Source organism: Paralichthys olivaceus, chromosome 20 (genome assembly GCF_024713975.1).
Source record: "Paralichthys olivaceus isolate ysfri-2021 chromosome 20, ASM2471397v2, whole genome shotgun sequence".
Taxonomy (NCBI): domain Eukaryota; kingdom Metazoa; phylum Chordata; class Actinopteri; order Pleuronectiformes; family Paralichthyidae; genus Paralichthys; species Paralichthys olivaceus.
In genome coordinates, this window is record NC_091112.1 from 18,176,745 (window position 1) to 18,204,689 (window position 27,945).

Consider the following 27,945-nt stretch of genomic DNA (forward strand, 5'->3'; position numbering starts at 1 on the left):
CACACCACTATGTCCTGCTCGAGGACTTTACTTACATTTTAATGAAGTACTTAAGTCCCCAATTTGCTGGGTAAAACGTCTTTTGATTCAATAGAATGATCCCTGTCTTGATCTATTTTTTTATAAATCAGTAATTCAAATAATATGCTCAGATATCACATCTGTGCATTGAAAATATACAAAAGAGATGTTTTCCCTCATCCCTCTTGACTTCTATTGGTTTAAAGAATCTCTGCTTTTTTTCTTTGGTAAAATCTACCTGCAAACTGAACACTGAACCAGAGAATTAAACCATGTACCTGAAGTTTCACTCAGTTGGTCACTTTCAATACTAATTTGACTGGGTTGAGAGGACAAAAATAACATTATTTCCATGTAACACTGGGAGGCGGCTGGATTTCACACATTAAGAAGCCATCTTTCTAAGCTTCAAGCTATTTGTAGCCAAACCACAGTGGTTCTGACCAATCAGCGTAGTGTGAGGGAGGAAACACTGGCAGCAACAGGGCTGTAATAAACTTCTGTCACACTGACATTAGTGGGAAAACACAGGTTTTTTTAATGCAGGTAAACCTGTAAAAAAGAGGCAATTGACTCTTTTCCCATTTCCAGCAGAAAAGTTTGCTTCTCTTATTTTTCTCCCAGTGCATAATGTTTGAAGTCAATAACCAAAAACCAAGGCACTCGCCCACCCTGTTGTGCCAAATTAGCACGTTCCTCTTGTTTCCTTGGGGCCAGATAAGATAAAAACCTGAGTCTACTTTGGAGTTATTTGACTCAGGAGTGAATGCCCATTGTATTCATCCCCACTGCAGATAAAGACCAGATACAAGTGGGTGTCATTGGGTTCTTTGACCACCGGAAAAGGGGCTATAGGTGTGATGGAAGCCAGTAGCAACTGGCTCGAACTTTCAGTAGAAGTGATGAGTATCTCTTATTTGGAAGAAGAGCAAAGAGCGACGCATTTACTGAATTGAAAAGGTGTTTTCTGTGATGAAAACTGTGATGCACACTGATAGAGAGATGATTCATCCAATCACTACCGAGTATTGTTGGAAAGCACCTGCCCTTTCCCATGAAGCCTCTCCATATGGTGCTGTATAACAAACCATCTGGTGCATCAGACAACAAAAAATGCTCACCGTTATATTGTTAAGTTGTTTTATTTTTAGCTATGAGGCGACTTCACAAGGAAAAGGCTAGCAAATGAGACCGACAGCAAACTAGTCTTGTTTAGCCCGTTTGCTAGCTAATAGCTTTGTTAACTAGCCTGATAGCTAAAAATGAATTATAACTTACATATTACCTACAATAATAATTTAGAGCTAATTTTAGCTCAGCTTTGGTTGTTATTTTTTTTAACAATCGTTTATTACAATATCATGTATGTTTGACGCAGCCAGTTTCTGATGCAATGCTTCGTAAAATGACAGAACTTGCAGAACAATAGTAAATGTAGTTTGTCACCTCCACCTTTGACTCACACTCATAAAAAGGAGTCACCTCCATGTCTCCCTCCCTCGGGAGCTTTCACACGCCAGGTGGAGCATTGTGACACCTATGGGAGCCAAAGGAGAAGCTGACAAACAGGCCTGATCACACCTGCCATCGGGTCTCAGGGGCGCACCACCCGCCTCAACACTCAGCTGTCACATCCATCCAACACACTGACGCCGTGCGACACCTCCAACAAATTCACTGATCCACAGTCAAAAGCTGATACACTGGCAGAAACGCGGGATAAGACACTCTGAATGGCACATTAATAAAAAAAGGTTAGATTGACTTTAGCTGGAGACATAGTCACAAACACCAGACACCACCACGCAGGTTGTTACAAGAATAACTACTACTATTATGTTTAAACAGGTTCAACCTTTGCAATAGGTTGCACAGAAAACACCTAATTATGACAGTGAGTATTCAACACTTAATAAAAAAAATGATCAGCCTGTTGGTCAAGCAGGATGGACCTTTGGTTTATTTCTTTCCATGTGGTGTGACATTGTCTTAGCAGGATAATGTTTGGATAAATCATCATAATAAACGATTAATTTCTGATATAATACCGTAATTATGAAAACATGCATTCACTTTACAATATTTGGTAAAAATTCTTTGTTTTCTGGACAGTACTTCTTTGTTATGATGATATGTCCTGGTTACAGCAACACAACTTCCAGGACAAAGACACTACTTTCACTGCTGAGACTGCTGCTCTCGTTTGCCTAAGTAGCCAAGTGACTTCCTAAGTCACACACCTTATAAATGTAACATTTCCTTTCCGTTCTTTCAGATACTGATTATTCACTGATTCATGGAAAGGGGCTACTGAGGTAAATAAGTAGGTTTGTTGCACTGGCAAAACATAAAGAAATATACTTACACAAACAAACCCCTTCAGTTTGACTGTGAGACAGTCCACCAATGCCTTGATGTTTAAAAAGTAGTTTTCATTTTTCTGCACAAATATTGACCAGTTTATTTCACCCATTTTACTGTCGTCACTATAGAGGTATCACTTATCAGACTGTACGGAGAGTAGGGCTGACTGCAGCGATCGGTAGCTCCGTCAGAATACATCCAGGCATGTGAGTGCTGTTTTAAAATGGACATTAGAACGCAAGTAGATAACTGCATCAGCTTCACAATTGCTTGTCATTATTTTTGTGGCAAATTTTCATTCCAATATGATTCATAATCTCTTGCAGATCGTCGCAGTTGAAAATGCTGCCACTCCCTAATACAACTGCAGTAGTGGACAGCAATTCATAGATCTGGAACCAGACTCCAAAATCACGTCACTGCACTCTAAAATTTAAGATGTGACTCCTTTCATCAACTTCTACAATCCAGAAAATTACAGGATTAATGACCTCAGATAGCAACATTTATCAAAACAAAAAGCATGTGCAGATCTGTTTGTATCTTCTTTCACTTAAACTTGGTTATTGTCTCCTTTAGCAATGGATCTTCATTAGTTTCATCTGTAATTGTTTCTTAGTAACCTGACACCTGCTTTGGGGCCCACACTTAAATACCAAAGCAAGTCAGGAATAGTAATAATAGCTCATTTATAGCAATCGTACACGATCACTGCCGACAATAAATGCATCAAAGTGTTGTTTGATTCAATTAGTCCTTTTTTGAATACGGCCAGCTTTGGAGACATTTTAAAAAACTCAAGGGACTCTGACTTGAGGTAATTTCTTTTTTTTGGCCAGAAAATGCCAATTCATCCTGTCACACCTTTTGATAATTCAAATATCTTTTCAGAGAATCACATCTCTCAGCAGATGTGCTATGTTAAGTATGCCAAGAGGTTTCTTGTTTTTATCAGACTCTTTTCTACATGAGTGTTTACTGTCATTACACCAAGACGAGGTTATATATTTCCATTCAGCAGATGCAAGCTGGGAAATTGAAGTTAAATAGATGAGAGAAGACATGGAAGGGAGCAGTGTACATATCCACAAGTCATACATGTATCAGAAGTTATCCTGTACTGTTAACTGACATCAGAACAGAAGTCAAGCCCCTCACTGACAGTGTGCACTCACACACACACACACACACACACACACACTCATACACAGATCTCGTGCTTCCCTGGCATGGCATGCTGGGCCGGCTCATTACAACAAAGCCAAGCTACTAGTTGCTAAGGAGACCTGAGGGAGAGGGAGGGTTTCTGTTGCCATGGCAGCAAGCCTGCATCCTGCCAACTGTCTTCCCCCATGAGACTTGACCATCGTAGACAGAGAGAGAAAAAGCGATGGGGAGGAAAAGTGAGGGCAGAATGGAGTAAGGAGAGAAAGGCTGGAGGGGGTTATGGTTAAGATGTTGAAAGAGAGGGACTTGCCTGCGAGGCATCAGGCTTGTTACAGAACCACAGAGACTGTGAAATAATGCACAGGGAAAATTGATGGGGTGAGAGCAAAAGAGGGAGATCTTTAAAAAAAAAATCTTAAAAGCGCCAGCGTTTTCCCATGGCTAATGTGGTCGCAGCGCGGCCAACCACAACTAGATCCAGGCATTGACAAAATGACGTTAAGTACCCAGAAACCAAACCCCTTCTTGACTCCCACAATCCCCACCCCATAATGCCACGCATGTCCCCGAGTGAACCGCCCGCCTCTCGGCTTTTACTACGTGAGCAGAAGATCTGACAGAGCTTTTGGATGAGCTTTCACAGAGCCCATCCGTCATGGAAAGAAATCTGCTTTGGTGAGAGTGAGCCGTAATGAACGACGTATGGGAGGGAGCGAGAAAAGAAAGCGCGCGCGCGCGAGAGAGAGACAGAGAGAGAGCATCTGGGAGGGATGAACGGAGAGAGATTAAACTGATTGGGGAGTGCAGAAGAAAGGCGATGAGGAGGTCATACGAGGCGAGAGAAGAGAGAAGAAGTCTTCAGTCTCAAATTCAAATTAGCCTTGTTGGTTTCCAAGGACACTGAATTGTTTCCATCCTCCATCTCTCTTTCTTTGTCGCTGTCTCTCCCCCACCATCCCTCCTCCTCCCCCAATCGCTCTTGCCTTTTCTTCTGTTTCTTTTTCTCACTTGGACTTCACCAGCTCTCACTAAATCATTCTTTTCATTGCCTACAACTGGTCTGTCACATTGAGGCGCACATGTGTGTCCAGGGAGCAATAATTGCGGAGCTACAATATATTAACACCTGAAACTCTTACCTCTCGCCACCCTCTACACACGCTCTGCTACTTGGTGTGAATTCAATGGTCTGAAAGGAATCTCAGGTCGGGTTTGGGTCAAACAGAAGAACTTCATTTTGTTGCCCAAGGCTTTAGAGTCTGTGCAGGTTCAGATTTTTTCAACTGTAACTCATGAATGAATTTCTCTCTTCAATCACCAGTGCCCGACCTGACTGTCACACAAAACGTTCATGTTGGACGGTTCCGCATAAAACAATGGATTTTGATTAAAGACGTTTTATTAATGACTAATGTTAACGTTTTTAGAAGAATACGTTTTTAACATTAACTGGAGGAGGATATCTCTTGACGGTACGCTGGAGACATCAGGCCGTATGGAACTAATAGTTGAGTTGAACGATGTAAAAAGTAACGTAATGACGAGTAATTTCACGGTAATGACAACACAGACATGTATCAAATTGTGGAAAATTGGACTCAGTGGTCCGCTGATAAACAAACTCTGTAGCCAACTCAGGCGACTGATGGCTGGTGGACAAAAACACACCATTGGCACCCGATATTTTCCACTGAAACAGTTTCCATTCAGTTTTGCAGGTTTCCAAGTGGACCTCTCGGCCTGCTGATGCGTCGCCAGCTAATTTGCAAGCATGTTTGTAACTGTGCTGCAGCGATGACACATCACACAGTAGTAAGCAATTGCAGGTCTATGGGTTGTCTTTAAAACTTTCCACAATACTGTGGTTACACTGCGCTTACCATTCAAGAACGTAAGGCATATTGAGTTTGCACCAAATTGACGCATGATACAAGAGGTAGCTGTCATGTCAGTTAAGTTTAAAAGCAGGTCTAAGCTAAAGAAACTAACCCTGAAGACTAGAACTTTGTTAAAAATAAGAAAATAGCACACATGTATTAAAATTACATATTTTTTCAGTAAAAACGGACCCTGCTCCCATTGACGTTTTTCACTGCCACATGATAAATTTGGGTTTTACTTTCAGCAAGAACAGACAGATTGCAGTTGGGATGAGTCGGGTCTCAGCTTGAGGCGTTTGCGAAACTGTTATACCCCCCCCCCCCCACACACACACACACAGACAAGCAGCACATTCCCACATACTTGCTTCCAACCAATTTCGTGCAATGTGCAAACATGCTGTAACTGTCCCAACCAATTCTACGCACTCCTCTCTCATCCTCTGGTTTTGATCACTGGTCCTCCCGCTTTCTCTCAGTCTGTTTCTCACTGTGCCGGAATGTGGAGTCTGTCTCATTGTCACAGACGCTGGGAAACAAGAAGCCTCATCACCCTGATCACCCTTATCCTCATCTGATGCTCCCCTCTTCCCTCCCTTTACTCTGTCTCACACACACACACACACACACATACACGCAGCACAGACATGTCTTTATTGACTTATTCATGCATGGGTTTGTTTCGGGGGCAGAGCTCCAGTCTGCCAGTCTGACAGACACCCAGTTAACGCTCAAGACTCCCCTCCCCATCATGCGCCCCTCTTTCTCCGCTCTCGCACAATCACACAAGCTAACATCCTCCCATCCTCCCTCTCCCCACCCTCCCAAGGCCCCCCTAACCCGAGTATGGCACAGGGAGTACCCATGGAGCAACCAGGGTTCACTCAGTTTTCTCCTCTGTCGTTTCCCCTACTCCTCCTCTGTTGTTTCCCTCCCCCTCCTCCTCCTCTTCCACCACTTTTTACTTCTCTTTTCTCTCTAAGCCGGGGAGAAGGCGAAGGTATGCCCACATTTCCCAGAACAAAGACAGCCCAATTAAGTCAGTTTGAGTTAAGGTCTGTGTGGCAGAGAAGGATCGGAAGCGAGGAAGCTAAAGAGAGAAAAGCGACGGCGGAGGAGTGAATGGTGAGGAGAGGAGGAAGAGAGAGACAGTCTAACGAACAGGGAAAAGAAGGGGTAAAAAAAAGTAGAAGAAGGGAAAAAAAAAGAAGAGCGCGAGTCACTTTGTAGCGGAAGCGGGTCGACTTCGTTTTTAGCTCCTCAATAGGAGACTATGAAATATTAATAACTGCTCCAGCCATATACTTCAGAGGCCTATGGTAAAACTTAAAGTCTAATGAGACGCCGCTCATGAATTGCTAATGGGGATGCTGGAATGTGTGTTTTTTGTGTGCGTTTCAGCGTCTGCACATGTGTGTATGTGTGAGTGAAGAGGGAGGGGGGGGTCAAACTGGTAGCTGGGGGGGTGGAGTACACCGCAGCGTTCAGTCTTTCAAAGAGCAGACGAGAAACTTCATTAGAGGCTTGAAGTTCTGCTGCCTGAACATCTAAGTGTCGTGGCGTTCGCTTGAACTGAGAAGTAACTCGGCTGTTCTCCACCATCCGACCGCAGCTAACAAAGTTTGGAACCGTCCTGTTAATTGAAACAAAATGGAAATGGATTCTGGTTTTTAATTGAGGCTGTGCGTCAATCCTTTGTAACATCTCCACTCTTTTATTTGTGGTTAGACTCCCATGTATGTTTGAAGGAAAGACGCAGCTGAGAATGTAGTGATGTTTCGTCTCTGCCGCCCCTTCACTACATGATTTCCCCACGTTGCTCAAATATTTAAGAAAGAGATTCGAGCTTATATACTTCCATATGTCTCAGTTGTATTTTTCCCATCTCAGTCTGGCTGTTGGAGGTCTGAGATCGCAAAATAATACAGCACTAGTCACTGTCTCTTGGAATTGTGCCTGTCCTATTAACAAACTTTTCCATTTTCTCAAGGACAACTCATCCAAAATATTTCACAGTTGCACTTCGTTGGGTCCCCAGCAACAAAACATTTGAGTTTGAAGATGATCAGATGAGAGAGAGAAACACAAACAGACATTTATACAGTTATTCATACAGTCGGACTCCACACGAGGAAGGATTAGGTACAGTCACGCTAGTGTCTCTGCAAGGTTGGTTGCTGACACTGTTGATAACAATGCTAATGTGCTGATGTTTAGCAGGTACAATATTCACCATGTTCACTATCTTACTGCAGTTTAGTGTGGCAACATGATAACATTTGCTAATTAGCACAAAACACAGTCTAGCTGAGGCTGATAGGAATTCATTAATTCATTAATGTTGCATATTTGTTCAAAAAGCAATGTTGAAAATGGCACCAGATGTTAACTTAAGCATCACCAAAGTTATTATAATTTTTTTTAGATTTTAATATATATATAAATCATTCATCAAAAGCTTGCTGGGACATTTCACTCTAAAGTTAATGCAATATTTTACAATGTGTTACAGAGAATGTATTAACATTATTCACCATATTATTCACATTCACACCTGCATTAAAAGTGCTTTTTGGTGATGGCATTGCAACGACATATCGGACGATAGGACGGTTTTGTGATTTGATCGGCAAAACCAACTACAAAAGGTGATCAGCGACAAATTGTGACACTGAACATTGTGTAAATGCGAGTCCCTTTGGAAAGTGTTGCTTCCAAAATGAGCAATGCACATTTTAAATGCTGAGTATTTCATGTCCCCATGGAGATGTATTGTTCTGCTAATGTCATCCTGTGTAATAAAGCATGTACTGTATGTGTTGACAAATACAATGTTCAATACCACCATTATAATTTGTAGGAACGAGCATTAATGATTAATTATACATTTACGGATGCGCTATCAGACAATTAGTCATGAATACCGTCGGTGGTGTGGGACTTCCTCCATTGTCAATTTACCTACAGAGCATTTAGACCACAATGCATTTCACTATTTAGCAGCATTTAGGCTGAAGACTAGGAAGATGGATTATTGTAAAAATTCTATGTAACTCTTTTTTTAAAAACTTATTTTTTTGGATTGTCTTATTCGTCTACAATTTGTCATGATGCCTTTTATATTCTGTGTAAATGTCTTTTTATTGTCTTGTTGAAATGTGCTTTACAAATAAACTTGCCATGACTTAGCCTCCAACCTAATGAAGTTTTAACTGCAGAAATTGTATGTATTTTCTTTTATTGAATTCTTTTCATTTATAACTGCAGACTAATGTGTGTTTGAAATCGAACAGCTCATGAGCAGCCGTCAATGACTCAACAGAAAGAGAACATTTTTCAAAACCTGACAACCCAAACCTAGCTGTCATTAATGACGTATACCTAATCTATAAAATGTTTGAAACCTGTTTATGAATAAAGCCATTTGTTACAGCTTATAAACCTTTTAAAGTGGCCCTTACTGTATAAATTAGTCATACCAAATATTCCACAAAATAAAAGTACCATCCATGCTCCACGTCAGCATGCTGTAGTGTTCCTTCACCTCTAATGTTGGTCTACAGCCCAGATATTTCGTACAGCAGTGAAGTACCTGGCCGAGACTCCTGGTCTAGTCTGTGCCAGGGCCTCGCAGAGCCTTGCATAACTGAGTGTAATGGCAGGGCTGAGCCATCAGCTGGGGGATTGTGGGCCGTGTGCAGGCTGGGACTGAGGGGAGCCCAGGGGTGTCGCCCTACACCTCAGCGTTGCTTACTGACCTAATTTCTTTCTTCCCTGAAACTCCCCTGGCAGGGCCCGGCTGTCGAAATGGTGCGGGCCGACTGAGCCGAGCGCACTTAGACAAATTGGTACTTCATCAGAAATCAAATATAGCCCAGCCAGTGTCTTCCAATGATATAATGGATTGATTACATATTTATTATCGAGTTGATCAATACCACATTGGGAATCTGAGAATAATGATGAGAATAAATTACTCTGAATTGATTCAAATAAGCTATTTTGATCAGATATCCATATGCATGACTGTTTATTATTAGTAAGGGCCAATTAGTATTTAGGAGTCGGAGCAGCGGGAGGATACTGTGTTAGTGTTTGAGCGCGCTCTAATGAAAGATAGGCTTGAAGTTATTACTTCATTGAGAAAGTAGGCTACACCCACAAGCTGCAATTTGAAGGCGTTGCTAAACGTGTGAAGTGGCGGTGATTTATTTCTAAGCATCATTTCCAATTGACTATCCTGTGTATTATGTTTAATAAAAACCTCAGCTTCCAGCAGGTTTATACAATGATGTGGTGTATTCATACAAACAGTAAACCGCAAAAAATCGGTTAAGTCCACCAGCTAAGAGCGTGAAGCAAAACTAAATGCAAAAAAACAAGGTGAATTAGTTGATTGTAAATACTTTTTTTTTTTCAAGATTTTCTGAATGTGAAAAAATGTGGTGTCAGATAATGTTTGATAAACCGACAAGAGACAGTAGTCTAACGTGATGCACAGAGCATGTGGTCAGTCCAACATGGAGCCTTTTAGCCATGGGCTGAGGGTGGAACTCGGGTCATACAGACTCAGACCTTTGTGGAAGTAGAAACCACACATTCGATTTAAAAGGAAAGACAACTGCTTAAGAACAACTCACAGGAAACAAATTGATTTTCTTTCAAAAGTAAGAATCAGAAAAATTAGAAAAACAATAATGATCCATTGGTGTGACTCCAAATTTTTTATGTTTAAACATGATATACATACTGGGGTTGCAGCTGATGAGTGTTTTTATCAGTCAATAACTGGGTGTAAACAGCTTATAGGACTGAAACGACTATGTGGACTTTGTAAACTTATGTGAACCAACCATGCGAATCCTGTGGAAGGTTGTGTTGAAATGTATTTAATACTAATTGTTGCACTGGGTTATCATGTCAATCCTGCATCATTATTCATATAACTAATACATACCCCGCTTCATTTATTACATTATTTATTTATTACACATTTCTTTATCAACACACACAACAACATTCTGCCTCAACTAAGCTAAGAAATACATTTTCTGACACTGTGGGAATTTCATTAAAATGTGCCACTCTCCAGTCTGTCTAATTCAGCGCGTTGTAATTTGCATAAAAATGCCATGGATGGTATAAGTCAGCTGCCCCATTAGCATGCTATTGTATGGAGGAGGAGGAGGAGGAGGAGGAGGAGGAGGAGGAGGAGTGCTCTCTATGGATAACGTATACAGTGTGGTCTATTTGTGTGTTTGTCATCTGCTCTACATATATGTCTGTTGACATATGAGCGAACAAATGGGCGTGATTTGTTAATGTGGATCTATCTATCTCACCGTGAGTGCTTACGCAAGTTGGCGTGCATGTGTGTCACATATGCATAGTAAATATGTTGCGCTGGGATGTGTAGGACTTCATTACTGTGTGTGTGTTTGTGTGTGTTTGTGTTGTGTGTGTGTGGAGGGGAGGAGGGGTGCAGCCTTTCCGCATGAGTGGTGCTGTCAGTGGGCATCAGTCAGCCAGGCAGCGACAGGCGGAGCAGATCATTAGCAGAGACGGAAAGGGAAGGAGAGGGTAAGGGAAAGCGGGGAAAGGAGAGGGCATGCAGGGAAGAGCGGGGACAGAGTGGAGGGAAGGCCACAGCGCTGCGTCTCTAATATCTGTCTTGTGAGTATTGCACAGACTGTGTACACTGCACAGTCACGCAAAGCCACAGTGCTGTATGACCATCCTGTCCTCCTCCATCCTCCCATCAGCTTCATGACTGCAGGCTTCAGCTCACATCATATCTGCCAATATCTCTGGAGTGGAGCTGCAAATTGTTTTTGATGATATTCAATACTGCTCAATTTTCATGTCAAAGCGTTTCCAGGCTTTTCAAAATGGTATCCTAAATAGAGAGAAACTAAAACCACATTTACAGCATCTACACAGTAAAGCTGTGCTCTACTGAAACAGCAACAATAATATAGCCCCTCGTTGCATAAATGCTATAATAGCATCTGGTCAAAATCAAGCATTGGATTTAGATCTTCCCATGTGATAATGATCATACAACAGATCTACATCCTTTTAATCAGTGAAGACATGTTCAAATTATCGTTTTACTATAAGCAATGTAGCAATACCACTACCTAAAAATGTTAACTACAAGTAAAAGCCCTGAATTCAAAAATATTGAGCAGCGATTGAGTGTTTTGCTCTTTAAAAAACTTGGTTAATCTTAAAAAAAGAAAAAACTAGGTCCTATGGTTCCCATGAGTCCATCTTTTGTTACCTGTTCTGCCTTGTTAACACAAACGTGTCACATTAGTCTGAAATCCAATTTCCAATAAAATTTGTTGATCCCTGACATTTATGACATCATAATAACTATCAGGGTCATGACATCATCAGCTGGCAGAACTCCTTCACAGCCACACAATTATGCAACTGTTTTCACAGGCTTAATCGTACAAAATCTTACATATAGTGAGCCAATATACTGTAACTTATAAATGTAGCTGAGTAAAAACTTCAATATTTGAACTGGTGAAGTTGAGGTGGAGAATAGTGTAAAATCTCTCTCCCACCTAAAAAAATAGTATTTTAAATCTCCTCTAAATGCAGATATTAAAATAATTAATTAAATAAAAATAATAAGTAATCATTAGAGCATTGAATGATATGATTCATTTATTATTACTGATTTATTAGGAGGTAAGCAGAATTGTAATATTTCAGCTGGTTGACATGTTTGCCTATTGTGCATTCAGCTGGGTAATTAAATCTATAAAAATGCATCATATTTTTTTCAAATTGTCCGAAAATGTAATGGAAGCTTGTAAAGTTGCATAAAATGGACATTAAGTAAAGTATAATTACCCCAAATGAAGTACTTGAGTAATTATATGTAATAACATTTCACCACTACAAACAAATGAGTATATGTAATCTGTTGTGGCACAGAGTACATGATAAAAACCTTTTATCATCGTCCCAATCGTATTTATTACTCTTCATTATTCATTACCTTATTTATAATCACAGCCAATTAAACATGGCGACGTCCTCACTTCACGCCTCATTACCAAAACCCTGAGAGTGTTTTGTGAAACACCTGAAAAAAGGATATTTAGTCTAAACATGTTTCAGTCTCATCCGCTATGACGAGAAGAGAAATGAAGTTACTTGTGAAATCCCATAAAATCTCACTCGAGGATGAATTATTGAGTGTTTTCACTGAATCAGCAAAGATGGAAATCGTGCTAACAGATGAAAATATCACCTCAGACATGCGTTTAGGAACACGTCAAGACCGATGACGACCCGCTGAAACGTTTGACAGCACTGTTTGAAACATTTTAATTTCACACCTTGTTCAGTGACGGACTCGGTCTGTCCTCTGTCCCGTGCGGTGCAGAGGAAAGACCTTGTTTAATTCCACCTCTCTCCTCCACTTCTTGACTATTTTGCATTTTGCCCTTTCATCGTTTGCCGGCTGGGCCTATAACTCATCTTTTAGTGCCGCGTCTTGCGGTGGCCACCTTCCACTCAACAACACCATTAAACAGGCAGATTAATGCTGCCATTAAATCCACACATCGACTTTGGTGGCACTCATCATAGACAGTATATATGACTGGCCGTATCAAGGATTTGATGAAGTCAGACTTTCAGAGGGCCAATAAATCAGGTGGGGAGGCTCAATCTCCCACTTCACAAGGTAGGAGGCTAACAAAGACGGAAACAGACACTGGACAAATAAGGCTTTGCAGACAGTAAACATAATAGACGTGTTTTGGGGCTGTGCAAACATTTAACCTTATAGTAACACTAGCAGGTGCATATGCCTCGGTGTTCTCTTCAGGAATAAACAGACATGATCACTTCTATTGCTGTAGGTTCATGTTCATGGCTGGATTCAACTGTTCTGGAGAAGAACCTTGTCGTTGGGTCTTTATTGACCAATCTCTGTGCATCATATATCTGTGGCCAACCAATATATGAGATAAGTGTATGTATTTATATATATTAAGTTAGTTTTCCAATTGATCAAACATGGAATTGAACCATGTGAGCACGGGCGGTAATAAAAACGGGCGGTTGAGGGGGAAAAGCGGTCTTTTTCAACCAGAAGGTCTTTGGTGCAATTTCTAGTCTTCTTGGGCAAGATCCTACCCTCATAGAAAAAAGTTAGGCTTATAGATGCACTGTATGAATGTTTGTGTGAACGGGTGACTGGCAATAAACTATATTGTAAAGCACTTTGAGTGGACATCAAGACAAAAAAAGCTCTATATAAGCTCTATATAAATACAAACCATTTTCCATAAAATAATACAGTGGTATATCTAGGTTTTGGCCTTCGACACGAGACAAAGTTAACTAACACTGCTCAGCGCACTCTAGTTGTTAGACAACTTTATTGGAGAAGATTTCCTAACAAATCTGCAATAATTAAATCACAATAAACAGCTGACATGGAAGTGAACCCAGGACTTCTAAACCCCAGAGTTATTTATTTCATGACCGATACACGTGATTAAAGCAATAGGTCAATCTGCCTTTTACTGCGTTGTTATAATCATATTACACTCATCCCTTGATGGATGTGTTAACAAGACATCACAGACACTAAAAAGTCAGGCCAGTGGCCATTCAGGATGAAAATCGCTATTAAAGCCAAAATATGAAAGTACTGGTCGGTGCCAACAGCATTATTACATAAAATACGGGTTGAAATATAGTTTTTATATCGTTATAGTAATATAATTTTTTTCCTGAGGTTGACAATAAAAGAAAGATCATACACATATCAACTACAGTACACAAGTACAGTACAAACATTCATTCATTCATCCCCTTGGGAGCATGAATGTGCTCAGCAAATTTCATATAAATACAATTTCATGTAATTGTTTTCAGACTCATTTTCATTCCCTGGAATCGGCAATGTTGTTTCGATGATGGGATATATTACTTTGATCCAAATTAAGTGAGGTAGCGTTAAAGCAAACCAAAACAAAATGCATGCTGTAGTGAACAATAATTTGCTCAGTAGAATTTCAGACCGATATGTCGATTAGATATTTCATGTGTACAAAAGTCATATGATGAGATAAATCATTCAGATTGGTTGAAACCTAGCTAAATTCTACAGTAATGTGGCTAGGGTCTTGTTGTAGAGCACTGGTGCTAGCAGAGCAGAAACTAGCGTTCGCTAAATAGTCACATATTCACGACTAATTTCGCTGTTTGCTAAAGGCCGGCGGAGAGAGCCACACATTCTCAGTCGACAGTGTTTTGAAGGCTATGAAACAACCGTTTCTCCTGTCAAGGAAATCTAATTGGAAACAAATCAACCTTATCAGAAAATTCACTTAACAGACCTGACCCCACAGCAGTCCTTTCACTTATCTCCCCTCGCTGCTAGCTTTATATTAACCCAGTATGTGTGTTCAGTCGATTCTCCACATGCACGAGTTGGTTGCTGTTACTTAATCGCCATGGCTCAGATGTAGCTGAACAACTGGCTCATCGCTGAGCGAATTCACCTTTATGAGAGGCGCTTTTAAAGCATGCCAGTCATGAGAGATAATGAGGGAATAATATATCAAGCCCTTCTCGTGGTGACCAAACATACTGCGGACCTTATGCAAAGCTAGGTCACTACTGGCCACGGTTGTTATCCTTGTATAACTTTCCAGCACATCTATTTTCTCTTTCGAAAGTGGGACTACAATACTCAAAGGTACATCTAAACCAAATAAAAACCACCAGACGCAGACTATTGTGGATTTCAGTGCCATTTCTGTGCTGGAGTGGACTAATACCATGGCCACAGATGAGACATTTCTGTACTTGAGCTTCAAGCGAGGGACGCCAGGGCAGAGAGGCAGAGGTTCGACAGCGCAGGGTTTAGATCCCAGAGACAGACAGAGAGAGGGGGGGGAAACAATGAGACAGGAAAAAAGTCTGGGGTTCATTCCAGGCTATGGCTGTCGTCAGGCGCGGCGTCAGCCATCACATGGGCAGAATGCTAAACGCCAAACTCTGAATCCTGACCTATTTTCATCAAACTGACACAGAAATCCACCGAGGGGTCGTCTTACGCTGCTAACCTTTGTCTGCCTCCTAGACCGCCCTCAGCAGGCCATGACAAACACACACACACACAGAAACGCACAATTGTACAATTAAAATAATGTAAATTTGTGATTCTAAGCAGTTTAATGACATTTGATTAATAATCTCCAAATAATACTTTTTCTACTCAGCTCCAGCTTGAAAGGCTTTCACTGTAATTTGTCCAAATATGTCGCAGGGCTGATGAATATTCATTAGTAAAACACTCTTCCCTGACCCTTCTTTGAGCTGACAAAAAACAGTAGGCATGTTGTTCTCTTTCTGTGTCTCGGCTCGGCTTGACATCGTTAGCAGACACCTTCGCGGGAGTAGCGACGGCTTTAACAGACTTTTTACAAAGGCAATGAGCGAAAAGCTCCGGCTGAAACACAGCAAATGATCTTGCAATCGAGACACTAATGGCTTTAATATTCAACTGGCTTTTATCAACAACGATCAAAGTCCAATTACAGACATCTCTAATGAAAATGGATTCAATTGCAGGAAAATGACTGTTGCTGAACAGAACCTAAACTACACTGAGAACAATAGAGGGTGACTAATGTAAAATTACGGAGGATAACAGATATGCTCTGTTATTCTTTAATAATGGTAACATTCATTTCCCTAAAAAAAAAAAGAAAGAACAGTAACCTTTTTTCTTTCAGCCTCACCACACTGAGTGGGTGTGTGCTCATGAGATTTGATCAAAATCAATACCACAAATTGCTATATACAATAAGTCTCCCTGTTCTGCTCCATTTCTGGATAAGTTACATTCATAAAAATGTCACCTAAGAGTTGTAAGAGGACATTTTACACCACCAAGCTTCAAACTCTGCTGTGGGAAATCTTGGGGACATGAACCCAGCAAATTTATATAGTGTCAGTGGTGATACAAAGGGACCTGAAACAATCAGGTAATGTTACTACAGCTGTCAACGCTGTGCCAACTCAGAGTTGCATGGTGACAAAAAGAAAGGACTGTTTTGACATGATGAAAGAAAGTAATTTTTCATTACTTTGAAAGTTGATATTTGCTGCTTTGAAACAAAGGCTTTGACAAATATTTGAGGGACTCACGTTAATGTTTCCTTCAGCATAATTTGCCATAACAAATGCTAAACTCATCCAGTACATGGTTAATACCATAGACTGTATAAAGATGGACACTGAGTCTCCACTTTCTCCCACTGATCAAAAAAGAATTGAATGGCATTCGGAGCCAAAATCTGCAGAGTAGTGGAGCCACACTATCGACCACTTACCCGTCAATCTTGATGTTTAATCCCTTTTTATAGCTTCAATTAAATAAATGTATGTACTTTGACTTTACGCCATATTCATTTACATGGAGGAGACAGGGTTTTTGACTTATACAGTAGCTGGCCTCTTCATACATAGTCTATGGCCTGCAATGACAAACACTTTTCTTATGGGCTAATCTGCAATTATTCATAATATATGAGACTGAAGTTAAATGGTTAATATGGTCAACGTCAAAGCTACAGAGAAATTCATGTGACCCAAACAAATCCATTTGGTTAAAGCCCTCGTCAAATTCAGTTGGGGAACATTTCTTGCATGCAGCACTTAAAAAGGAGTGCACATTGAACATATTTCACCATGAAAGCTCTAACCGCAGCATTGCAGCTGCCTTCCTCACCTCAGTCGGCTGCAGGACCACGGAAGTCCTTCTCCTCTTTCTAACTAAGTCAGACCTCTAACTCTGAGAGTCTACAATCACAATATCCATTGTGCAACATGTCCACATTCTCTCATTTTCTTATTCCATTAAATTGATCCAACAAAAGAACAAACCCTACCTAAAAAACTCCCTGGTGAAAAACACAGGTCCACCTATCATGACTGGATTGATTTGAAGGGCAGGAATATCATTTCCAAGCAAATATCCATCTTTGACTTGACAATAGCAGGCTACAGCTAATAAGTTTCTATGAGTGTGAATGTTCTGTATGACTAAATTTAATTCTGGCATCTGGTACAATCACCTGCAGGGGAATCACTGAACGGTAAATTCACTGTGAAGTACTGGGGTATTATTTAAATGCAAGTGTGATAGTACTTGTTAGGCGGCAGCAGTTCTCTTGTTTTTACACGCCGCTGCGCGAGTTCGACTCTACAGAAATTTTGGTGTCGAAAAGTCGTGATCCAGGGCATCCAACGTGGCGCTGAGAGCTTCACTCTCCAGCAGCATTAATCACAGAGTGGCTGTCCTCCAACTGATTACCTGCCATCAATCTTAGTTTGTTGAGCGCCCCCCCCCCTCCAACAGGAGAAAATCTCTTGTGAAGATCTGATTAAAAATGTAAGTGACTCATAATATGAGCACGTGCATGGCCCTCAGAGTTGATACTGTGTAGTCATAATCTCTGAGTGGGATTTATCTACTTATCTCCAAATGCCCATTCACCTGCTCCAGCCCTGATCTCAGAGAGGGGACCTGCTGCACTGTGGAGGGGTCTGGTGAGCTTTGTGTGTGAGTGTGTGTGTGGTAGTCATTTGCAGCTGCAGACAGGAGGGGGAGTGACTTTGAGAGTGTGTCTGAGAGGCACATCCTGCCTGCAATTAAGGTGGAATCAGAGAGAGATCTGCGCTGCCTTGATAATGAGCCTCATCTGAATTATTAACTAGAGCTGTACCCCCCGGACCTGGACTCCCATCAGGCCTCGCTACACAACAACAAGAGCAGATGCACGCACATACACACACACACACACACACACACAAACACACACACAGAGACTCTTCAGATCCATACAAACCTCTATCAAAACCATTTTAGTGTGTGCAGGAACTCAAAAACTAATCCCATTTGCGGTAAAAAAAAATAAGGGCAACACATTACTTGAAGTGTTGCTCATAAGGCATTGCATCAAAAGCCCATTATAAACACACTGTGAGTGCGTGATGATTTATTAAAATTGGTACATAGTATAATGAGAACAATATGCAGAAAGTTAGGGGGTTGAATACTTTATGAGGCGACTGTGTCATTAATCACATTAAAATTTAGTGCAATTTCAGATGCATGATTACATTATAACTTTTTCCTCCTCTGATACCAGTGGGACTAGAATCAGCTTGTTGCTGGTGCAGATTGATGGATTGGGGTTGTTAGGATAAATGTATTTCAAATGTAACTCCTGGTGTGACATATGACTGCGAAGGTTGTAAAATGAAACAATCCTCATGTTTTTCATTTTTAAGTACAGCAGAAATATGAAGAACTCACAGATACATTACAACGCTCTGATCATTTTCATACCAGCACTATGGGAATGTGTTTTGTCTCCCTAGCATGGACACTAGGCCTACATTGAAAGTAATTCTAAAATGCATGCTATACAGTGTTTGGCAGCCATTGGTTTCTATTTCCATATGGTACAAAAATCAATCAATCACATGTGCTCTGCATTACAAGCAGATTTTTTTGCAACCTACGCTGTTGTACTGTAGGGCAACTACCACCCCAAGCAGCCATTGTTTTCCAATTCATTTCCATACGATATGAAAATCAATCACGATTGCTTTTCATCACAAATAGCAAGCCACGCTGTCATGTTTTAGAAATGTTGTTGCCAGTGAAGCATTTATTTTCCATTCATTTCTGTATGAAAATGATCCAGTCACATAGACATTGGATAAAAAGCAGCCATTCTGCAAACCATGCAGCTGTGTTTTAGAAATTTGGATGAATGTCATCTACTGATCCAGGCAGCCATTGTTTTCCATTTGTAACCATCTGGAAAAAAGATTATTACTCGGTAGACTCGTAAAACTTTCTCAAGTCACATTATCGGCAAACTTCAACTCTACATTAGAGCGCCTCTTTCTGTTCAGAATTCAAACTGTACTCTTTCACTAACCATGACACAACGCCAACTGAAAGGTTGTTCACTCAATGTCTGGAGGCATTTTGGAATTGACATTAACATTACCACGGCATAGCTGAAGTCACCTGTTACAGGCTTGTTCCTCCATTAAGGCAGGGGAGACGTGAATGCACTGAAGACGATTAGTCCAACGTAATTAAGGGTAATTAAGGATATTGTCAGTATTATAGGTGAACTCGTACAAATTCAATGTTCATATTCTAATCTGCAGCAATTTTGTCAGCACTACATTAAAGGATCGTATGATTCACATTCATCTGAAACAACTGTGCTGCAACAATACTGTTCTATCAACCGATGATGATGTCCTCCGTGTTGGATTATGTAATATAAGCAAGTTTCAATATTCACCTTATAAATCTTTTGTTTGCCTGAAGGGCCGAAAAATACATCACAATAATAATCCAAAAACATGTAGCATGCATTTTAAAATGGCAATCTAGCTTCTTAATTCTACATGACTTGTTGTAAGTTTGCAGAAATGTGCACACACAGTGGTAATATGATAGAATGGTCATATGTTTCTTATTGAATAATTTCTATTCCTTTAGTTGTGTGCAATCCTGCAATCAGGTATAAAGGGCCGTGTTTGATCTCATTCTTTAAAATTCCCCTCAAAAACAAATATGACTCAAGGAGTTTCTGTAATGGATTGAGTACGTTTCTGCTGACAGATTTTCATATCACATAGAAATGAATGAAAGCTTGTCAGGTCGGCTGCCTGGAGCCGTAGACAAAACACAAACTAATTTCTCATACACAGCAGCACGGTTGTCAGAATGGTTATTTGTGATGTAAACTGTGTGTGATCTGCAGAAAATGAGCAGAGATGAAGCAGACACCCAGGTCTGGTCCTTTAAGGTCTTGATACTAATGTAGCGACATTATGTGCCGACCTGCTCTGTCTCCCTTCAGACGTCCGAGGCAGACTCACAGAAAGTTCTGAAGCCCTCAGGTCTGGGAGACAACATGGAGAGACTGCGTGCCGGGCCGACATTTTACGACACACCACCAGGCACGGTTCCCAAGATCCGCCTGCCTCACTGACTGTTGTGTGTCTGGACTCGGTTTTCTCTCTGGAATTTCCGCCTGTAGAGCGTTTCTCAACATTTTATTCCAGCTGATTTATTCCAACTGATTGAAGTGTGAGGGCTGAGGGCGAGAATATTATGTTCTATTCTAACCACTGTGACTCATTTAAGCAGAGAACACCCGCCTCCACTGCCGGTGCATCCCTTGTTTACATCCCAACCCTTCTCCAGATTGAAGTGATATCTGCCCATGTTCTATTCAAACACTTTTTTGTAGCTCGCCATCAACTGACAAGGCCACCGATCCGTCTCGGATCAAAATCTGTCCATCTCCACATGGCCTCGTTTTCATTCAAGACCTCAACGACTCTTCCCAACTGTTTCCTCTGCATTCACAGGACTGATCAGATGAGGTTTACCATAGTCTCTGATTCGACAACCAACCCCCTTCTCCTTCCAAATTCCTCTTCCTGTTCCCCACCCCCAGTTAACCCAGCGCCAAGCCCGCCAACTCAAGAGCTGCCTCTCCTTCTGCTGCGCCTTTGTGATAATAACAATAACTGTGTAGCGGCGCAGAGGGCTTTCTGTTGAGCCAGCGCCAGGCCGGCTGGCACAGGGAACCCTCTAAGCCTGTTCCACCAACTCCAACCAATTCCCCTCTGTCTCGGCTGGCGCTGGAGCATCACAGGCATTAAGGCTGCTATCAATGTGCTCAGCAGCAGGGGCCACTGCCACCACTCTCACGCTCACTCTATCTTTTCTCTTTCTGCCTCCAACCCTCTCTCCCACTCAATTCTGAATCCAATTCAAAAAGGTTTCATTGGCAGGACAAATAATACCTTTGTTCTTCAAAATGTCTCCTTGCCTCCTTTTTTTCCCTCTCGCTATCTCTCTCTGTGCTGTGCACCTTATTTTCCATCTCTATCGCCTGCGAGTGGAATCTCAGCAGAACAAGGTGATGACCATCAGTGTGGGCGGTAAAGTCTGTTGTGGTGCATTACAAGCAGATTAGAAGCGTATTAGAGGTAAAGATCCACTTTTATTCTCAGGGATATAGAAGAGGGTAAACCAACCTAAAGTCAGTCTGACTTAAATCTTGAAAGACTTTTGATAACTTTAAAAATAAATCCTATGCACCGAATAAAATAGATTTTCACCATCACAAATATAACTAGATTAAATATTGTATATTGTGTCTTTGTAACGATGTCAAAAACAAGCTCCTGCAGTTGGGCAGCACTGGTTACGTTTTGGGTTAAATTCAGAATTCAGGACCAAACAGGCAGCAAATTAAAAAGTTAACACAAAACATACTAAGGTATTATTTGACACTATCTTTTTTCAACTGGGTGCAACTCTCTTCAAACAAGTGAGGACATTTATAGACAAAACACAGAAATACAGAAATCTCTCATGTGAAATCACTGAAACGAAACATTTCTGGTTTGCTTGTCAGCATGTTATAGGACCCCATCTCTTGTACTATGAAAGCTGATTGAAGAAATAGATCTTCAGGGCCTTTAAAATTCTTCCTCGTCATTCAGGCATCTTGTTTTCTCTTACACGACTGACTGCTTGTCCTGAGGCTTGGTTGATATCCTTTCTGTATATTTACAGTAGCAGCTACTTGATGAATCTTCAACATAAATGTGATGACAGTGTGCACAAGCTTATGTCTTGTAATACATTTTTGCACAGACTGAAAACTGAGACGCTAACCTGACTCCTACTCGCAGCTATATATTTTTTTTTATTTTATCCACTAGCGACCATTAGCTCAGCAGACTAATGAAAGACATTGGCTACACTCTTACTGTGAAATCACTCCTTTTTGTTTTTTTACTGTCAGTGAACTATGTTTACTTCCTGCCATTTTATTTGAGTGTCAGAGTGTAAACTTTATGCCCTTTACAATAACCTCTAAAAAAAGACTTGTGTACAGCACTTCCCGCTAACAATCCCACAATGCCACGGGTTGCATTTTATAGATGCAGAAATTACAGTCGTGCAGCTCCACAGCTGTCAGTGAGGATTCCAAAAGGATGATGATTTATAAACGCCTGAAATCTCAATTTACAGCTCACTTTAGAGTTAACTTTCTGTTTCAAACAAAGCTGTGAGTATAGAGCGGGAGAAATTATGAGCACAGCAATTGTTTTTTTTCTCTTCCGTCTGGGCATTGTGTACCTCCATGCAACATGCGATGCATTGATGCAGACAGATTGGCAAAGTCGGCGCGACAAAGAGAAAAATGTTTTAACAAATCACGCTTGAAACATACACACCACACACACCATCTCACAGCCAACTGGAAACCTGATTCTCAGAGGGTCACAGGGTTGAGGTCACTAGCAGGTGTGTAGGGATTATTATTATTATCATTATCCTTATGTCATTCTGACAGAAGCATGTGTGGACATGCAGCTACAAACGGATGCAGATGCTTCTCAGAGCGATGCATTCATGAGCAAATATGCAGTCTGGCAAAATAAAAAAAAATCACGATCTAGTTTATGTGGTGCTGAAAAATGTTTGCAGCCGTCTCTCAGGTGTGTGACAATCCTGCAAAAATTGAATTTGTAACTGGTCTTCATGGGTATTGCTGCTTGTCTGCCGCGTGCTCATTATATCACAGCCTGATCACAACGGTCTCACACCCACACTGTGCCTTTAACATGCTGCTCTGTGAAGCCTTCAGGTAGAGTCAGCGAGCTCCCACAGTACCTGCCTGTGTACAGTACAGCCTGCAGACAGGCCGCAACTCCGCATATCCATTCCCACGCAGAGCCACTCTTCAAATCAACAGAGCTGTGTGTGTGTGTGTACCCTCTCCCATCACCACCCCCACCATGAACACCTACAGAAGTGAACTCACTTCATTACTTCATAAGATCAAACACAGTCTCCCACCTCAGATGCAATAACAAACATGGCCAAAGCACTTGACCGCAATCACTGAACCACAGTCAGAGAAATCCATACAGTAGCCATTGTAATGACCCGGCTGCCAGATGCTTTAGCAACACTTTGTGCATTTATGCACTGGACGTATTGCTGATGTTGTGGGGACCTAAATCTGTTAACACACTGACATTATGGGGACTTGTCTCCCTTATGGGGACAAAATGCAAAACCCCATTGATGTAAGTCCTTCAATTTTAAGATTAGGACTTGTTTTAAGGTCAGGATGGGGTTGGGCAATTAGTATTAATGGTTAAGGTTAGAGTATGTGCGGTTTGTGTGTGTGTGTTTGTGTGTTGTGTGTGCGTGTGTGAGTGGTATTGAGAGGCAGGAGAAAGCTGCTGGCCCAGATGAAGACAAAGAGCCTGGCAGCCAAACTGAGTAGCAGCGTTCAGACAGGATTACACAACGGCTCTTAAAGACAGCTTTTAATAGCAGGAGTCTGACTGGATGTTGTTTCTCTCCAACTTATCCCATCCATCCATTCATCCATCAATCCAGATACAACCCCCCCCCCCCCCATACAGAAACAGGAATGTACAAAGAGGTATGGTTTGCATATATTGTACTGTGTGTGTGTGTGTGTGTGTGTGTGTGTATGTGCGTGTGTGTGTGCGTCAAATCTTGTTAAAATCGCTGCCAAATGTTACAGTTCAACATGTACATGCATGTCTCTCTCTCTCTTTCTCTCTCTCTCTCTCTCTCTCACTCTCTTTTATTGTTATTTTGTTGTTGCCGTTGACGGGTGTTACACCGTGATTGAATCAAGTTGTTTTTCAACTTGGAGCCTCTCTTTCTGCCAATCAGCTCCCATTGACGCACTGGCCAATCAAAACCTCTGCACAGAGCTGCAATGGGAGCAGACATCTAGCTGGGCATCCCTGGGCAGCACAAACAAGGCCCCGGGAATCAAAGCCCACTTTAAATCCAATTTTTAAAACCCCACCATACCATAAAGATTGGACAGGGGTTGTTGCCGCTCTGCTCAGACCTAAATCAAATGGTGATTTTATTGAGATTAATCTGTGTCCTAATACTGCTCAACTGGGGGCTGGTATGGAGCCAAATGAGATGTCAGGGCAGGGGAGAGCGTTGAATAAACCTTCTGTTTGAGGGAGGAAAGGATGGAGACAAATAGTCTGAGAGAATATGAAAACATAAGGAGAAGCAGATAGATGATCACCTCAACTTCAAAATGCTTATTAATCCCACTGCAACACTTGGGTTGCTACTTTTCATGTATTGCTAATGTGGAGGATTATGTGGGATGTAAAAAAAAGTTGCATAATATCCCCTGTGTCTCTGAAGATTTAAAGTTTAAAAAAAACCTTGATGATGTCAAAGTGATGTCATCAGGGTCATCACTCCCTGGGTTTAAGATTCAAACATTTGTACGGAGCTTGGCCCATACCCATGACTGAAACTGGATATTACACTGCTTTGAATTTGACCATTCTTTCTTAAATGTATCCCTCTTCACGAATTGCTTGACTGACTCTTTAAGTATGTTCCCTGACCGTCTTTAAGATTATTATTATGTTAAACGGCCCGTCTCCTTATAAAGGTCCCAGAAGGAGCAATGCCTGCTGTCAAATTTAACAAGAAGGGTGTAACCGAGGCTACTCCTGTTCTGCTGGACTCAACAATGTGTATCTCTTGTGGAAAGTCTCATTAACTACTTGACTCTCCCACAGCAAACAAAATGAAAGACAAGTGGAAACACAGCAAAGACACGAATGTACTATATGAATGTGTACATTCATGTACAATCCCCCCTCAGCAGCATCTGATTTGGAATATTCACCTCCCTTTGAATGGGTTCAAAAAGGAGGCATATGGAAGAAAGACTTCATCAAACATAAATAGTGTGAGGTGGAGCTACAGTAACGGGCTTGGAAACAAAAGATTTTTAATCCTCATAGAATGAGTAGTAAACTTAAGTAGATTACAACAACCAATCTATTAGATTAACCTCATATTAATTTGAATTTAAGGGATAATCTGTGGTTACATCTGTTTGCTGTGACACCCCATGTCATCATCTCTTGTTATTGTCCTTTTAAGCCCCTCGCCTTGTGCCATGCTTTCGCCAGCCTGTGCGTAATTCAACGTGCGCACAATGGATGGCAGGGGGCGGGGTGGCTCCAAACGCTTTATCCAGAGCACCCAACCGGAGGCGTGGGTGCACGCTCCAGCCGACGAGCTACAAATCGGACCGGAGGCACACTCTGTCCCCGGTGTGACCCGGTAACGCACAGAAACACAGGCTCGAAACCAGACACTTAACGAATGCGTCACAGCGCGTAATAGGTGCTTATCCAAAGGGAACCGTGAGGAGACGGTGTTTTGACTCCGTGTGGCTTATATGTGCACAGGCTGCAATCCCCAAATACGATGAACCCAGTGAACCCTCATCCAACCAGGCTCACCGCCCCTTTCCACACACCGCTCTGTGGAGTGACACGGGGACACGCCACTGACATAAATTGTTGGAACCAAGGGTCAATTATGTGGCTTTCAAATATGCAGAAAAGGAGTTTTTCTGCAGACTCTGGCTGAGGCTAAATATAGTGCAGCTTCTCCACTAAAACCTTGAGCATGTGGTGTGAGAGAATTCTTTCATGTGGCCTACCTTCCATCCGGCTGAACTGTTGCTGTCGCCTTTATCCTTGAAATAAGGAACAAAGCGAACCATCCAGTCATAAATCTGGGACAGGGTGAGTCTCTTCTCCGGGGTGCTCTCGATGGCACGGGTGATGAGGTCGGCGTACGACAGGTTCCCCCACGCGTTCCGCCGGGAGGACTTGGCTTTGCGCAGCTGGCCGGCCACGTCAAGCGCAGCCCCGGACATGCAGGCGGGAGCGGCGACCACCGGGGCCGGGGCGCCGGCTGGATGCTTGATCTCCGCCGGCGCGCCGCCTTTTCTCTCGGCCCGGCACGCGGGCACGTTGTACTGCTCCACTTTGACCGACGCCAGGGCCAGACCCCGGCTCGCCTCCTCTCCCCCGGGGAAATCCTCCGGACACGGCAGCGGCCAGGTGCACGACCGCGACCGACCGTGGGGCTCAAATTCCGAATCGATATCAACCTGATGCGCATCCATGCCGCTGTTCTCCATCATCATCAGCATGTTGAACTGATGTCAAAACCGGGCAAGGTCACTATAACAACAAAATCACTGTTGATGTGTGCCAGTGAGTTCAAAAAGCCCAAAGTGGTCCTTAATTGCGCAAAGAAAAAGAATCAAAATGTGTTGTTTCACACACAGAGGTGATGAACCAGTATGACAGAGCCGGCAGCGGTGTGGGATATTATCATTCTCCTCAGCGCAACAATGTGGTATCACATCAGGACAGATGGAGGTGTATCCGAGGCATCAACAACAGTATCAGTCTCTCTTCCATGTTAATTGCACAACGCCGGCTGTGAGGCTGCATGCAGGAGCAGGAGACGGTCACACATCCATGATGGGAGGCAGACACACTTGGAGAACGTGTGTGCGCTCGCTCCGGCTGCAGCAACAGTTGATCCCGTCTGACGGATGAGGTCCAGGGCAGGTGAAAAGCAAAGCGCGTCAAACTCCCCTCCAATTAATTGACTTCGCAATTTTCTTCCAGCCTCTGGTCCCAGTTTCTGCTGCACGCTGGCTTCAGCTGAAACTCACCGTGAGCGCAATTACTCCCATGGAAACGTGGAGAAGCAGACGCTAATGAATCATTTATACGGTGCCGTGGATTTCCAGACGAGAGAAGGAGCCCCTCGTGGATTTGATGTGGAGCATCCTCCGTGTCTCTTCTGAACGCAGCCAGACGCTTCCCCTGCACACTGGAGCAGATCTTTCTACCTTTTGTCTGCAGCTTTCTGTTCACATGTCACATGGGTATCGCCTCTGCGCTCACTGCTCTGCCCTCACACTTTCAAGCCGTGTGTCTCTGAAGGCTTCATGCCACTTAACTGGAGCCTGAAATAAAGTGGAATAAGTGCTGCCTCCATATAATTGGACGCCGCCTGGATCAAGTCACTCCCTCCAGAACAGGTTTCCAGAGGAGGAGGAGTGTGTGCGTGTATGCGCGCGCGCGTCTGAGAGTGTGTGTGTGTGTGTGTGTGTGTGTGTGTGTGTGTGTGTGTGTGTTTGTGTGTGAACCCCCAACAATGCAATTTTCCAAGCTGTAGTCATTCATATTGAGACAAAGTCAGCCCCATGCATTCACAGACAGTTTTTCTTCTCCAGTGACCTTCACCATGAGTTTGAAATCAGTTGTAATCAATTTGTTTCCAATGCTTTGTGTTTACTCTTGTTTTTTGGCTAATCAGCAATAGATGGTGCATCAAATCAATTAATACGAGCCTCTTAAAAATATATATCTGAGCATTTGAAATTCTGCTTGACTGTGCCGTGAAGAGCCTGCACTTCTCTTTTGCCAACCCTTACGAAGGTTATACGTGGTGTTTCCATGTGTTTTGGTTTAATGAGGCAGCCTACTGCTTCAT

General features: G+C 42.2%; 1 protein-coding gene across 1 annotated transcript in view; it reads right to left on the minus strand.

Annotated features, from left to right (window-relative positions):
- foxo6b (forkhead box O6 b) overlaps positions 1-27,375 on the minus strand; it is a 41,963-nt gene extending 14,588 nt beyond the window's left edge. The window contains exon 1 of the mRNA XM_020090711.2: positions 26,087-27,375. Within this exon, the coding sequence (XP_019946270.1) occupies positions 26,087-26,584 (498 nt within the window). The 5' untranslated portion in view covers positions 26,585-27,375. The remainder of the gene's footprint in view (positions 1-26,086) is intronic.
- Between the last annotated feature and the right edge of the window lie 570 nt (positions 27,376-27,945).